The sequence below is a fragment of the Gordionus sp. m RMFG-2023 genome, chromosome 4 (assembly GCF_954871325.1).
Source record: "Gordionus sp. m RMFG-2023 chromosome 4, tfGorSpeb1-WG-v2, whole genome shotgun sequence".
NCBI lineage: Eukaryota > Metazoa > Nematomorpha > Gordioida > Chordodea > Parachordodidae > Gordionus > Gordionus sp. m RMFG-2023.
In genome coordinates this window covers 1,460,959-1,477,545 of record NC_088778.1, presented here as the reverse complement: position 1 = coordinate 1,477,545, position 16,587 = coordinate 1,460,959, and the positions used below count along the sequence as shown (strand labels likewise).

The 16,587-nt window shown below is 28.1% G+C and overlaps 1 protein-coding gene across 1 annotated transcript; it reads left to right on the top strand.

The window, feature by feature from the left end:
- Positions 1–9,533: 9,533 nt before the first annotated feature.
- LOC135928062 (nucleotide exchange factor SIL1-like) lies at positions 9,534–16,330 on the top strand. Its single transcript, XM_065464393.1, has 8 exons — positions 9,534–9,679; positions 9,844–10,032; positions 11,149–11,364; positions 11,666–11,793; positions 12,019–12,388; positions 13,056–13,123; positions 15,340–15,547; positions 16,018–16,330. Exons 1-8 carry the CDS (start codon positions 9,554–9,556, stop codon positions 16,171–16,173), a joined length of 1,461 nt encoding a protein of 486 aa, XP_065320465.1. The 5' UTR covers positions 9,534–9,553; the 3' UTR covers positions 16,174–16,330.
- The last annotated feature ends 257 nt before the right edge of the window (positions 16,331–16,587 follow it).

The following is a 16,587-nucleotide window of genomic DNA, read 5'->3' as shown; positions in this document are numbered from 1 at the left end:
GGACATAGCCCTATCTAAAATGGTTGAAGAATGCTGGTTAATGTTTAAAGAAGATATTCAGGAAGTGAGCAGGGCCTTAACAAATAACAATGCCCCGATTAGGAATGAATGGATATCAATGACAACTTCAATGATGATTGAGGAGCTTCGCTGCACAAATTACTTTGATAGAGAACTATGGAAAACCATCCAGAGGTCCTTAAGGAGTGATAGAAGAATCTTCGTAGCTAGGAAAGTCTTTGAGGTTGATGTAGATATGAGAGGAGGTAGACTATTTAACAAACTCAATAATTTCTGCAAATCAAAATTTTTTATATTTTTTTTTTGAGAATTACCGTCGATACGGTTAGAGAACAACAAAGTTATGTATGATCAGGATGATCAAATGTCCCTATGGACTGATTATTATATGAATGTCTTTGAATCTAGAAAACCCACGATAGTTTTTCCGGAACAATATACTACCTTTTAATCTGTCTCCCATTTTACACTGGCTAAGATATCTGCTGCCCTAAAGAAACTGAAAAATCATAAAGCTCCTGGACCGGGCAATATAATGGGGGAACAACTGAAAGCTGCATCAGACGCGATACCACGTTTTCTGCTTATTATTTTTAATAAGGTATGGTCTTCTGGGACAACTCCTAAAGATTGGAACCTATCAACGATGTGCAATTTTCCAAAGATCCCTAATTCCATCAACTTTCGAGATTATATGGCTATAGCTCTCACCTCTATTGCGTTTAAGATCTTTATGGTCTTACTTAAGACACAAATTCTACAAACATCACATAATCTTTTCGCGAAATACATCTGTGCATACCGTCCAGGCAAGAATATTATGGAGCCTTTCCTTACTCTCATAATTATAATTCAAAAATGTGATAAATATAAATTATCCTTTTCTTTTTACCTTCATTTCTAATTTCAATTGATATGAACATATTCTCAATTTTTGATAGTAATTATCAAGGCTTACATTAAAAATGTTAAACTTAAAATTAGCCACCACCCACCCTTAAAGTAATTAAATTATTTTTGCAGTTCTTGAGTATAGGCTTTTGTTTTGCCCATTTCTTTTTGTCTATTAACCTATAGACCAGTGGCGTAGCTAAGAATTTTCCTTAGAGGGGGTCCATATATATAAAAACCTGGGGAGCTTCGCCCCCCAGATCTTCTTAAACGGGCCTTCGGCCGGGTTTATCCTAAAAATCATAACCATATCTTCGATAATATATAATATATATATTTTTTAAATGCATAAATAATATGTTATTATAATTTAGTAGATTATTCTCAAAGACTTTATAATAATACTATCCAGAATAACTTCAATAGTAATATAATATCCTTCCACAGACATCAAAACCAGAAAAATATAAATATTAATGGTATTTATTTGATATAAAGTCACTTTTAAGTCTTTTGAACGTATAATCTAAAAAAAAATTTTGCTCTGGGAGGGGTCCAAACCCGAAAACCACCCCCGTAGCTACGCCTCTGCTATAGACGTTTAAGTAACAGTTCTCGGACTGTTGCGCGTACAAGTACGTGCGGCTTGCCCACAAACGTGTGAAAAGCTCCCCATTTTTCTCCTCTTAATTAACTATCCAGTTTGATGGATTTTTGAGGAAAACCTAGCGTAGCTCTGTTGTATCCACAACCAGAGGGCGAAAACGCTTTTATCACGTATCACGTATTATTGTAAAAATAATTTTATATTGGGTAAATTATTATATTTTAAGTTCCCAGTTGAAGTTAAAGCGTATTTAATTTAATATTAAATACTAAAAAGAATCCTTGAAGTAATAGATATTGGAATTCCAACTTAAGATCCGCATGAAGAAAATTAAATTTAGTTTAATTGTATTAAATATCTCATATTTTAATTTAGGATAATTCAATTTTATGCAGAATACAATAAGAACGCTAAATATAATTCATCATTTTGATATAATGAAATTCGATATGATGCAATTATCCTTTTCCTGACTATGATAAAAAATAATTTCCTCAGCAATATTTATTTTATATTTTTTCCTTTTGCATTCAAGTAAACTAATCCGCTTATACTAAACTATATATGCACAGGTTTATTCAATCTTTAATATATATTCACAAGATCGTTGATCATATGGAATCGATTGCGGAAATTATAAATGATGTTATGGGTCTTCGGTAGTCAGCGTCTACATGAGCGTTGGAGGTAGAAACAGCTTGCATCCAAAATTTTGTAATCCATTTTCACTCATATAATCCAAAACCTTAAATGTATAGTCCTACTTGAATATCATTAGTAATTCCTTTGTATTCAATCTTATGTATAATTAGAATATACTGAACCTCCCATGATATATTACGCTTAAGGCTGTCGAATTTATCAAGTAAATGATTTTCAGTGAATGGAAATCAATATTAACCAATGACATCCTAAACTGACGATGCACTCATAATACATGTTTTGCTTCCTCATAATTTCGATGAACAAGCAATTTTTTATTAAAGTATATACAAGACATAAAAATAAATTGTTCTCTCGCTTAAAATTTTTAATAATGATATGGGTAATCAAAATAACGTAGCCAGCTGCTTTCATTGATGTACACTTCTACCAATGGGGGGAAAGGGGGGAAATTCCCTTTCCCCATAGCAAATTTGATTGTTTTATAAATAACATTTTAAGCTAATAAAAATTTTTCACCCCCCCCCCCCCCTCCAATAAAATTTTACAAATATTTGAATATCAATTTTCCAACATAAAACTTTTTTTTTTATAAATAAATTTTATTAAAATTTCCTTTCCTTGTGAGTACATTTACATTATTCAAAAATATTAATAAAATGGAAAAATTTTTAGTCAAAGAGTTTGAAATCAAACGGCAATTTATTTTATTGTTATATGTAATTATTTTATTAAATTCAAAATTATTAGTGAGTTAGAATTAATAATATAATTTTTTAAATATTTTTCATTTTTACTTCCATTTTGTAGCACAGAAGAAATAGAATATAAAAGTTAAATAAGGCTGAGCATGAAAAAAAGTCATGTGTCGTCAGAAGCGATATCATTATTGAATTCAATTGATCAATCAGAGTTTATCATTGCTGCTAGTTGCATCAATTAATTATTTTCTTACAGCTCACTACTTTGTAGAAATTTAAAAAACCAAATTTAGATTTGGTTCAGGTTATTGATTTGGCGGAGAATATATATGAACAGGTAGATACAATAAGAATGAATGTAGATGAATATTTTTATAATATTTATCTAGACGTTGAAATTTTATGATATAACACTAATTAAACCTCGTCTAGCACCTAGGCAATTATTGAGATTTATAATAGATATTAGCTCAACTGAAGAATATTATAAAATATCCATTTTAATCCCATTCTTAGATACTTTTTTATCGCAAATTAAAGTATGGTTTTTATGTAAAAACAAGTCTTTAGCAATTTCCAAGTTTTATTACCCAAAGATCCATCTTCGGTTTCTAATGCCACTATTGGTAAAATTAAATATTTAGCAAAACTTTATTCCTATGATATTGATACTGAAATAAATTTAGTCAGTGAATTCGAACTGTGGTGTATATATTTACTAGGTTTAGCTATTTTACCTGAGCATGCTATTGATGCGCTCAATCGGTGTAAAGAATCCTTAACTTAATTTCCTAATATTTTGAAGTTGTTTTATATTCTTGCATGTTTGCCTATTACAACATGTACGAATGAAAGGACTTTTTACAACTTGAGAAGGTTGAAAACATATTTACAAAGTACTACTTCCGAATCTCGGCTAAATGGGTTGGCTCTGTTAAATATCCACAGAGATTTGGTTCCAACGACAAACAAAATTCTTGATGAATTGGCAAAATTCCCACGAAAATTAAAAATCACATTATAATTATAATATTTAATAAAAAATTTTTGTATAATATTGTATAAGAAGTTAAAAAAACTTGTTTATTAAATAATTTTCTAGCAAATATTTTATACACACTACTATTAGTATTTTCAATAAAAAAATTATATTCTTCTTATATTGTATGAGAATTTAAGCCGAGATTAGTTTTTAAAGTAAATTTTATAAAAAAAATGGGTAACTCACTGAGTCACGTGGAAATTTTTAACATTATTTATTTTTATTTATTTATTTTAAAAAATTTTTTTTTATTGTTTGGTCTGGTAGAATGAAGTCATATTTTAATTTTAACAATTTAGCTATAAATTGTCTAATTTGGTATTTTAATAATTTGAGCGATACAATTTTAGAAAATTATAATAACTGAAAACAATATTATATAAAAGAGTATCAATTAAATTATATTTAATTTTATGGGCCATTCAATTTCAACGATTTTAAACCAACGAGGCCTAAATTAAACAAGTGCTTATTTTTAAATCTAAAAATAAACATTTAACCTTTTTCCACAAATTTTTTTTATTCTAATAAGTTGATTAATTATTTAATATTTGATTTAATAGTCCTTACCATTTTATTGTTTGTAATTTATGCGATACAATTTTAATAAAATTACAATAACTGAAAACAATATGATATATATATATGAGTATCAATTAAATTTTATTTAATTTTATGGGTCATTCAATTTCAAAGATTTCAAACCCAACAATGCCCCAAATTAAACAAGTACTTACTTTTAATTTATAAATCTAAAAATAACTATTTCTTCTCTGAAATATCAACCTTTTTCACAAAAAAAAATTTATTCTAAAAATTGATTAAAATTTTAGTATTTGATTTAATAGTCATAACTTAATAGCTTCATATAACACGTCTTGTTTTTTTTGTGAAATTAAAGAATTATGAAAATTTTCACAAGTTTTTTAAATATTTAAATATACTCCGTTTTATTGTAAAATTAATGAATTATGATAAAAATTTCCACCAAAATGCAGATGATCATTTATTTATTATTTTATATAAAAAAATAATAATAATTAAAATTTCCCCGTGATTCAGTGAGTAACCAAAAAATGACATTAAACTTTATTTAAACTTTACATTTAAAAAAAACTTTATTAAATATAATGTACTTAACTTTAAATAATAAAAAATAGGCTTGTAATATCCATAAGCACGAATTTGTAAATAATAGTTAAAAATAAAAATATTATTAATTATGAATAATTAAATAGAATAGCTAAAACATAAAACCCGGCTGAAGGCCGGAGAAATGCTGGCCGAAGGCCAGGTAATACCCCCTCCCCCTACAAGAAAATTGTGGATACGCCACTGCTTCTAATGAATTCATCGTCAGTCTATGTATTATTATTGTCATTGATATTAAAAAAATTTAAATTAAAGAAATCTAAAACTGAAGTTAATTATCCCTAAAAAAATGGCCTTAAAAAGTAAATCAAGTTGGCATCCATTTTAAAGTGAAATACGCTGAATTATTAATATCTTATATTTTTCAGAGTTTTTTTCCCAAAGTTAATTAATAAATTAATGATTTATTTGTATTTTAAACAGAATTAAATAAGGGACAACTCGAGAAGATAGAGTAGATAAGACACATATAACAATTTGAGCAAGAAGATATTTCGACAGTTTTGATACTTGAGGTTGAAACATATGATGGTGACAAAAAGGGTACAAGAGTTATGAAATATTGAAAAATTGGAAAAAGAAAACCATTGTTAGACTATTTTGAAAATAAGATCAAGGGCATCACTAGTCTCACAATCTCTGGGGGCTCTAAAAATTATTTTTCGATTATTTTCAAAATTACCTCTACATTTGTTATAAAAAAATTTGAAATTTTGAAGTGGGTCAGGCACCTGTTCCCTTCCTACACCCCCACCCTCCATTTATATAATTTGTTTTATTTATTTAAATATAAAAATTAAAACTATTTTTTGCCTAATGTCGCTACGGAATAAGATTATTACGAAGCATAATAAAGCATGTTTTACAAACAGATAGTCATAGTTATAGCCAACCAAATCATATTTTACTGCTGTGTGAAATGTGGTTTGGATGGGCATATAGCTATAAGCTGTATAGTAGGAATATTAATATAATAGGAAGTTCAGGATATGGCCAGAGTAGTAAATTTACAAGACAGATGACTATTCTACTTAATGGTTTACGTTTGAATTTGGCTACGAGGGAAAAAACAGCCTCAATGATCTTATATGAGTGGATATATAATTAAAATTTGGGTCAGGTATAAGATATGACTTTAAAAATATTTAATAAAATTCTAGGATATTAATTACCCAAATTCCTAGGAAAGATGAACGGCAGCTCTCATAAAAAAAGAAGGGGCACTAACTTATACGATACGATTATAATTTTAGATTATTAATAATATTTGAGATCAAATAAACAATAGTAAAACACTTATAGATAAAAGAAAGATTAAGTAAAAGTTCAAAATAACAATAAGAAAATGGTAGAGAAACGATTTTAAATCGTTATAACGAGGTTTAGATATTTTAATTTAATGAAATACATAACTAAGAGAAAGAAATTACCATACAGCCAGTCGATAAATAGTTCCAAGCTGAAAGAAGAATTAATTTATTTTATGAATAGAGATGCTCGACTAAAACAATCTTTTGCAGTGGCCCCTACACTTTTTGAGAGAATGAAGCAGAATACCCCCATGAAAAGTACCCCCCCCCCCTTCGAAAAAATGATAATTATGACACCCCTAAATTTCAAAAATAATTTTTATTGCATCAATTTTTAATATATAATATAAATAAAATGCAAAAAATATAACTTTATAAATATTATTTTTAAATTAATAATTTAGATAAATTAGGGGAAGAGAAAGCGAAAGAATTTATAATTTCATCAGTATTTGATTGTTTAAATAAAATTTTTTCCATTGATAATATGGTTAAATTATTGAGAAAAGAATCTTAAATGGTACTGCGCAGTCTTGTTTTAATTAATTTAATTTTACTCATGACTCTTTCGGCAGTACATGAGGTTGTGGGAATGGTTAACAAATATTTATATAAAATTCTTAAATTAGGGAAAGCAAAAAAATTTAAAAGTAAACGATAAGGTAAAATAAATGAATAGTTTTTCCAATCTGAATCGTAAGTCCCTGAATTATCATCATCATCAGAAGTAGCTAAATAATGTATTGGTAAAAATATTTTAATTAAATAAATTTACAATTCTCAGAATCTGACAAATCTTTAAATTCTTGAACCTCTAGGTCATGAGTAATAATTACATTCCCCATTTTGGCCATCTTATAAATATTTCTAAACTTCAACATTTTTTCGAAAATTTGACTTGAATTTAAATTGTAAAATTCACAGATATCCTCGATATCTTCTTTAATAATTGATTTTTCTGCCATTCCCTTTGGCGTAAAAAATGATGTTTGATGTAAAAATTTCATGGAATCATCATTAAATCTTTCGTTAAACTGTATAATAATTAAATCGAGTGCAGCATAAAACACACCTATTTTAAAGCTAAATAAATTTCTTGATGAAAGTATATATATACCTCTTCCTTTTGGATTGTAATGTTTGAAGTCTAGAACTTTCAAAAAAGCAAAATGTAGATTACTCTCCTCATAAAATCTTGCGCCTTTGAAAAAACATCCAAAAATTCAGTGTTATTATCTATTAGATTAAAAATAATTAAGACAATAATTTATACTATACTTCCTAAATTAATCAAGCAATCTTTTGTCAGTTAAATTTGATTTATTGCATACCCTATATCCTTCGAAATAGTTTGCAATTTTGTACAAGCCAAACTTGTTATCAACAATATTTTATCCAAAACACAAAGTGATAAGATTAAATCAAATTTTTCTATTCTAAAGACTATAGCACTAGCCATAGTGGAAGTGGCAGGATCTTCAGAATCCTTTAAATTTGTTAAAGCTGCCCTCAAGGCATCATAAAGTTGAAAAAAATTTACAATAGCTTTATATGACGATAGCCAGCTTCTAAATAAAAAAAACATTTAAAATTTAAATAAATAAGGAACTATTACCGAGTGGTATTCTTGACGCGTAGAAATCGTTGCGATTTTTTCAGATCATTACACTGAAATTTTTTGAGTACCTCATATATTTTTACACCATTAAAATAGACATAAATCTCATCTAGTATTCCTAGAACAATTCGAAGTTCTTTAATTGATTGGCATAATTGAACAACGATTAAATTTAATCGATGACAATAACACCAAATAAAAGCTGCCTTTGGCGCCTCTGCTCTAATCAACTTGCACACCATTGATTCTTCCACTCATGTTTGAGACGCCATCATAACTTTGCCCAACTAGATATTCAAGGAGTAAATTCATCGAGCCAAGTTTAGATATTATATTATGCTTTATATAGAGACCTGTGGTATTTCCCGTACAATATATGTCAATCAGTCTTTCAACAGGCTTCGACGTCTCACTATTTTCATCATATCTTACTATCAAAGCTATTGCTTCTGATTTCGAAACATCGTATGTGCCATCAACTATGATTGAAAAGCACCTGTTAAATGTAATCTCATTTTGAATTTTTTTTATAACCATATTTTTCAGGGTTTCAATGAGAATGTTTATGTTATTATATGATAATAGGTTTGAATATAATTTCGTTTTTAATTCCTTATTTTTTTTATCCTTTTTTCTTTCTTCATTTTGCTGTATATACATTTTTAGTATAGGTTCAGAATCTGCAATAAGCTTAATAAGGGCCATCATATTGCCTTCTTGTTGCCTGTTCTCCCAGAAGGCTTGGTTACGAGATATTAAATAATCTAAACATCTTATTATAATTCTTATAATAGAACGGTTATTATCTACACATTCTTTCTGAGGTGTTATAAATTTTAATATCGAATTTTTATTATGAGAAAGCCTTCCATAATCGGCTATCATATGTGCCTGTGAAGATTCATGCAGAATAATATCACGATTAAAATTTTGCCATTTATCTAGACCTTCACATGTCCATTTTGAATTTGCGTGTGGACCACCAAATAAGAGACATGTTAAGCAAAAAACTTTATACATTTTAATACTATAAGTAATCCAATTTCTAGGAATTTTGCTATTGTCAATATTGGTTAATATTTTTAGGCATATTTTAAAATTGGAAAAATAATTTATGACAAGAATTTTCGGATAACAAATTTACTAAACATCGACCAAAATTTCCGTCAATATATTAAATTAAATATTAAGTGGAGGGGGGGGGTATTATTGTTACATTTATAAACCAGAAATCACATGATCATGATGGATGTAAAAAAAAAGTACCCCCACTCAAATTTACTGAAGCAGTTGCTTCGGACCCCCCTCCCCCGTTGTAGGGGCCCCTGATCTTTTGAGATTTTCTATTTTAGCCAGGTTAGGTTTGCCAAAATAATATTTATAATTTCGATATAATGAAATTCAATAATATGCCATTATCCTTTTCATGACTATGAAAACAAAATTTTTATACTTTAGCTATAATTTGCTTATATTTTCTGCATTTTACATCATGGTACATCCTACATCCTACATTTTTTTATAAATAACTTTTAATATTAGGTTTATATGAGTAAAACTACTCCTGATAAAGAAGACATTTTTGTAGCAACTGATGAATGGAAAGTAATTCCAGAAGGCATGCCTATCCCTCCTGGTCTTCATGTGAAAATTGATTTTCAGAATCATACTAAAGTATAAAATTATATGTGCAGAGTTATGATGCTTTATATATTTATAAAAAAATTACTATAGACATTTTTATTCAATATATTAAATTAAAAACTTTTTTTTTGCTCTACAAAAATTTCTTTAAATAATAATCACTTATAAAATTATACAATTACATTTTGTTTAAGATGGCCAAATTATTATCTAAAGATGGAGTTAACAAAGACACAATGTTGCAAACTCTTGATGAAAAATATTTAGACATAAATAATGGAAATTTTAAAAAGGATGATGTTATTGGTACTGATACTGAAGATAATTTACCCATAAATATAACACAAATTGATGATGATAGTGCTAAAGATACTCAAAGATTGGTTTTAATATTTTATTTATTGTTAATACTTATTTATTATCCAAATGTTTTGATTAAATTGTTTTTTAGCTGCATTTCTAATCATAGATCATGCATTAAATCTTTTCTTCCATTAGGAAAAATATGATATCAACTATATCCTATAAAAAATATCCAAATCTAAAATGTCAAAGTAATGATTTAATTTTTGAATAGCTTATAATTTGGTTTGATTTATTATAAGTGACTTGAATACATACCATCATCAAAAAACATGTGAAATATTTCTGGAGGGGATTTTACATTTATAACAGGAAAAGAAAAGTTATTCAGTATTATTTTTCTTCCATTTTATATCTTAAATTTTTATTCCATCAAGATGGTTCCTGACTAGCACATAAAAAATTTTCATATATATTCTATGAATTTTAGGTTTTAATTCCATTTTTTAATATTATAATATAAGTCTTGATATCAAAAATTGTTAAATTTAAATAAAAAAAATAATAAAATTTAAATTAAAATAAATGGAAAAAAAAATATTTATCGAAAATTTTATATTCAACCTTAACATGCTGACATATTATTATTTATATTGGTAAGATTAATGTTGCAAAGTGGGAAAATTGCAATAAAAATCGAATAGTTTTTTCTTTTTCAAATGTATGTTTTTAGTTTTACAAAATAAATTAACATAAACAAATGTCCAATTTACATGTCACAACTGAACAAAATACAATCTAAAAATATCGCCTTAAACGGTAAATATTAAAATAAAATATTATTTAACAACAACAATATAACAATTAAGAAGTGACAATTTTGTTATTATACCGAAACAAAATTACTGGAGATAGTGTTGTTAAACGGCTCGTTTTGAGCCGATTTTTTTAAGCGGCTAATTCAATATTTTAGCCAGAAAGATGGGCCAAACCTCGATCCTTAATATATGTCTAGATCTATGTTCCTTTTATGAGCAAAATCTTTAGGCTTGCATAGTATTTTTCTGGATGAAATATTGATTTAGCCTTCTTTTTTTTAAAGTAGAATCAAGAATTCGCAAAATTATTTTTAAAGGGTATAAATTATTTAATTTTATTTTTTATATTTCCCAAAATTTAAATTTAAACGCGCTAAGCTAAACTCCTCCATATCCGATCGCAAATTTAGAAGTATGGCCGAGTTGAAAGATTTGTTTAAAAAATTGAATTTTCACGTGACGACGGACCTGGATAAAATATCCGAGATACTCAAAAATTACGCCAACGTTTCCCGCCAATTGAATACCGGTGCCGCCAACCCGAGAGAGTATACGATTGAAATGATTAGAGATCTCGACCCTTTGCTCGATAAAGTAGGCTAATTTGTGTCATAAATAGATTTCATTCCCCGAACAAAATAAATTTTAAATGCCTTTATTGGAGGATACGCGCCGATTCCAGCATTTTTTTTTAGTCGATCCGACACGTGACTTATAATAAATGCAATTCACAATCGTGTGTCCCCTAATTACGGCTTTCGAATCCCTTTTTCGAACATTTAAACTGACATCTAATTGGTAAATTTGCAACTCGATTGCCACCCGACACATTTTTTATCTTAGTAATTTTTTGTATATTTAAAATCTCTTTTTTTTACGCTTTCCGTTTAACAAGTGGGATAACGCTATATATTTTGCCGAGGCGGGTGGTTTTGTGATCATCAACGATATCCTGATCAGATGTGCCAACGACACAGACTTTTCTATGGCGGTGTATAAATTAACCGGAAGTGCTATGCAAAAGTAAATTTCATAGATTCGTAAATTAGCGTAAAGAAGAGAAAATATATTGATTTGTTTTATTATATTAATTTTTTTTTATATTTTTATTTATTTTATTTATATTTAAAAATGTTTGTTAATTTAAATACTTTTATAAAGTTGAGAAAGAAAGTAAAAGAAATATAAAAAACGAAATTAACGTTTTTTTTTAAAAAAAAATTATATTTTATTTGTTTATTCGAATAGTAACCCCCAAGTTCAGATTCAAGCTTATAAGTCTAACCTCCTGCCCCGCTTAACTCAAGCCCTAAATGAATACAGTATTTCTACGTCAGCGGCGGGAGCTACTCGTTCCGACGAGGAGAAGGAGTATAGATATTACAAATCCATCATATTCGCCCTATCCTCCCTTTTACGGGGCCTACCCGTAGCTCAAAAATATTTCGTGGAACCACCGCTAGACGGTTTTACATTGTTGACAAAGTTCGTCGAACGCGGATTAACGAACCATATCAACAAAATGGACGATAGTTTACTCAATACCGACTCCTTGGATCGCGGACTTAAATTGGTCATGAGAATCTTAACTCTAGTCTCCGATTTGATAGTGGAACAGGTTAATAAATTTTTCTTCCGAAATTTTCTAGAAGAGTATAGAGAGCACCTTTCAGAGGCGCTTACTCATAAGAATTTCTATGAGTGATCTAAATTTTTTTGTTAAAGAAAATTTGAATGTAAGTATTTCAATACCGCGGTAGTCCCACGTCATCCACTACGTCGGCTCCTACGCGTGTCTCTATTTGCCAATGGAGTTGCCGAATTCCTCTATTTAGGGCGATTTTTATTTTAAAAAAAACGTATAAAATATGATTTTAGCGCCAAAATAAATAATTTTTACCTTAGCATCGAGATTTCGCATATAGAATGGCAAAAAAAAGTTTTTAAAAATAATTTTTTGGCTTAAAAATATAGATTTCGTCGTTTTACTGAATGCACCCCAAAGCGAGGTTTTTTTTAACGGTGTTGTCAAATGGCTCGTTTTGAGACGATTTTTATAAACAGCTGACTCAATATTTTAGCCACAAAAACATTACCTAAGCCTAAAGATTTTGACAATAGATATCTGGACCTTTGTTCCTTCTTGAGCAAAATCGTCAGGCTTGGGTAATATTTTTCTGGATCAAGTATTGAGTTAGCCGTTTAACAACACTAGTTTTTAACATACACAATTACATAAAGGATGTATTATGATTTAAAACATTTCTTATTTCATTTTTTTTTAGAGGAACTTTTGGTTATATCCCGATGATTCAGCTGATCGATACCGACAAAATTCTGATATATATAAAAGGTAATTGATTATTTAAAAAAAAAAAATACGCTACCTAAGAATCTTCCGTACTTGTTATAAAAGGATATTGACGTTGAGAATGATTTTTTACTCAAAATATAATTATTCATAAATCTGGGGGAGGGGGGGTCAGCCTTTTAATAATTTTTTCACAACTTGGTGGCAGCCAGTTCAATTTTTTGCTCCTTTCAGCACACCCAAATATAATTAATTTTTTAAAATCTTACCCGGGTCTTTAATTGCCCGTTAAAAATTTTACGTAAGATTTGCAACTGGCCCGTTAAATTTTACCGAAATCTCTGGTCATTTAATCATCTATTTTTCCTTAAGGTCAATTAGGGCTTTTGTACAAAAATGCCTCTATAAGTTTCATTCTGTTTGATGTCTGTAATTGTGTATTGCAGACTTGTTGGTCCATCTTTTTAAAAGGATTCAATTCCTAAATCACGAACGTTTCAGGAAAATGGATTCTAAATTCAGCATCGACAAAAATCACTCATCCTTTTCTTATTTTTTATAAATTCCTGAGGAAAGTTTATGCTCAAGATATAGAATGAACTGATACGAAAATAAATTAACTTAAGTGTATATTTATTGTAATAGAATAATATAATCATAAATTTATTATTTTTTTTTATCAATTACCCTTTAATATAATAAAATTTTTGATCCACAAAATTTCATTAAGAACATGTTTAGCTTTCACTAAACAAGTTTTTCGACGGAAGCTTAAAATTTTTGGGTGAATTATTGTTGCCAATATGCTTACTATCCTCATAGATGGAAAGAAATCTATACATTATTAAAATTATTTATACCAAGCTGAGGAAAAGGCAGAAGGTTCTCATTTTATATCTATCACTTCAAATTCCTGTCTGTGTATTATTTTCTAACATCTGTAATAGACATTTAGTAAAAAAAACCTAAAAATATTTTATTTTTTAAAAATTTTTAATTCGGTAAATAAAAACTTGTAAGTTGTACATTCAAATCATATGTTTGTCATGATAAAATTTATGACAAAAAAAATATGAAATATGTCGGGAATAGTGTTGTTAAACAGCTGGCTAACTCAATACTACATCCAGAAAAAATGTTATCCAACTCTGGAGATTTTGCTCATAAAAGGAACAGATGTCTAGACCATCGAGATCTTTAGGCTTGGGCAGTCTGGCTAAAATATTGAGTTAGCCGTTTAACAACACTAGTCGGCAGGGTGCTTAAACACTATGGAGATAGTTTTTTTTTTTTATAAAACTTTTTAGCTGTGTCCAAAATAATCGTAAAATTAAATTCGCAAACTTTGGAAACTTTAATGTGAATAAATGAATTAGCTATTTTAAAATACATAATTCTAGAAAATTCTAGAAAAATTTTTTAAAAAAAATTAACATATTATTTCATTAAAATTTGTGAAAGTTTTGAACTTCTTAGAATTAAAAATAAATAAATTTATAAAAGGATCAAATATAAAACAAAATAAATAAATCGGGGTAAATTGACAAAATTATGATCGAATCCAGAATCGTCGATCCTTTGATCTCGATACTTTTTTTAAAAAAAAAACTCGTGTTGTATTTTATAACTGGATCATGATAAATAACCCATTTTTGCTATCTAATATAAAATGCTAAGGATTTGGCCTTGGTTTGATTTATAAACTTATTTAATATATAATTGTTAAATAAAAAAAATCAACTAAAAAAATTGCGGGAAGAAAATTCTATACCTAATTACCCCAGCATATTATCGTAGCCCCCAAAACATTCGTCTTCTTAAATTCTAATACAGTGAGATGATGATAAAATTTATCTTAACATTAAAGGATGATAAGAAAATTAATTGCATATATTTTTTTAAAAATTGTTTTAAAAATTCCAATTAAAACAAACTAATTCAATCATAGCTGTGAATGATAACGTCAACATAAATTTTTTTTAATAAAAAATTATAAAAGATGGGGAAAAAATTATAGGGGTCGTTTAAAATATGGGTTTGTTTGAATGGTGTATGGAAGAAAAAAATATTATTTTGACTCATTATAGGTCACAGCGGTCCAGACCGGTCGTCACCCCTACAACGGCCGGTTAAAAGTTGGCGGGTGATTCAGCCGGGAAAACATGTTGCCTTTCGAGCCTCGCTAATTTCAACCCTATATTTTTTTCCCCCTATTGATAATCGGAACTTTAAAAAAAATAAATTAATTTGAATATTAGTTTTGATCTCAACCAAATCCTGGAAACTCACGATTGGTGCGAGCTCCATCACGATATTATCAAAGTGTTCGATGAATATTCACTCAAAGGCAACCTTAGTTTTTACGGCCTAAATAATTTTCTCGAAAAATATCTTGAATCCTTGACAAACCTATTACCCATATGTTCTAACAAGTTGTACGGCATCGTTCCCCACATAAAATCGCAGGTTTGCTCCGTTATCGACTAATAATAATAATAATAATGTTAATGTTTTTATTTTTATCGATAAAACTAGATACATTATTAAAAGAATTATCTGAAATTTTAAGGCTTTTTTTCTTTGAACCAAGGGAATGCTAAATTGATTAGCTTATTTGTATTTGTGGTGAAGAGTACCCAATCACAACCAATTTCTCTATGTTTTTTTATAGAATGCATGTGATATAAAAATTGCAATTTGTAAGTTAGTATGTATGAATTGTAAACCGATTAGGTTCCAATAGGAATGCCGGAAAAATACCCAGGAGACAATAATTACCCCGGACACTAAATTTTACCAAAAACTTTGTATTAACGATGTATAGATAATAGATTATAAAAAAATTTTAAGCTTTAAAAATTAGTTAAAGAATCATACGAAAAATGTTCTTTGTCTATATATTACTATATACAATTTTATAATATATATACATATAGATTAATAGGATCAAAAAAATCAACGAATCGGAGATGGTTGAAAATTTAGAATTGCAATTACAAAACATCGTTTATAAGCTCGGTAAAATCAATTCCGAAACTAAACAACCATTACACGAGGAACAGGGGAATATTATGAGAAACGATATATTTTAAAGCATTTTACTCACTTTTTTTTAAATCGATTTTTTTTAAAAGATATTATTTTAGGACCCAGTAATTATTATATTAATAAATTCTAATACCATTTATAATAATTTTTAGTTATAAATTAAATATTTGGGAAGGTTTAAAGGTTTTACCAACATTTTAATAATTATTTTATTATCCCTTAGAAAAAAATTGAAGTTATAAAAAAAATTTGTGTTTACTTAATTTAATATTTATAATAAATATCATTTTTAGCCCTAAAAAAATGTTTTCATTTATGGCGGGACATAATTATTTAAAATTCTTTTAATGTTATCCACCAGGAAACATCAGAGTTTATATGCAACTAAATATAAGTAAGCAGATATTATAGAAATGATGAAATATCAGCCGAATCTGCTTTATATCTCTTCATCAATC

What these genes read in the sequence shown, in the direction of transcription:
- LOC135928062 (XM_065464393.1), top strand. Translation starts at nt 9,554, where the DNA reads ATGAGTAAAACTACTCCTGATAAAGAAGACATTTTTGTAGCAACTGAT. An exon ending in TCGACCCTTTGCTCGATAAA is followed by an intron (nt 11,365 to 11,665) that starts GTAGGCTAATTT and finishes CCGTTTAACAAG; the next exon opens with TGGGATAACGCTATATATTT. An exon ending in CCGATTTGATAGTGGAACAG is followed by an intron (nt 12,389 to 13,055) that starts GTTAATAAATTT and finishes ATTTTTTTTTAG; the next exon opens with AGGAACTTTTGGTTATATCC.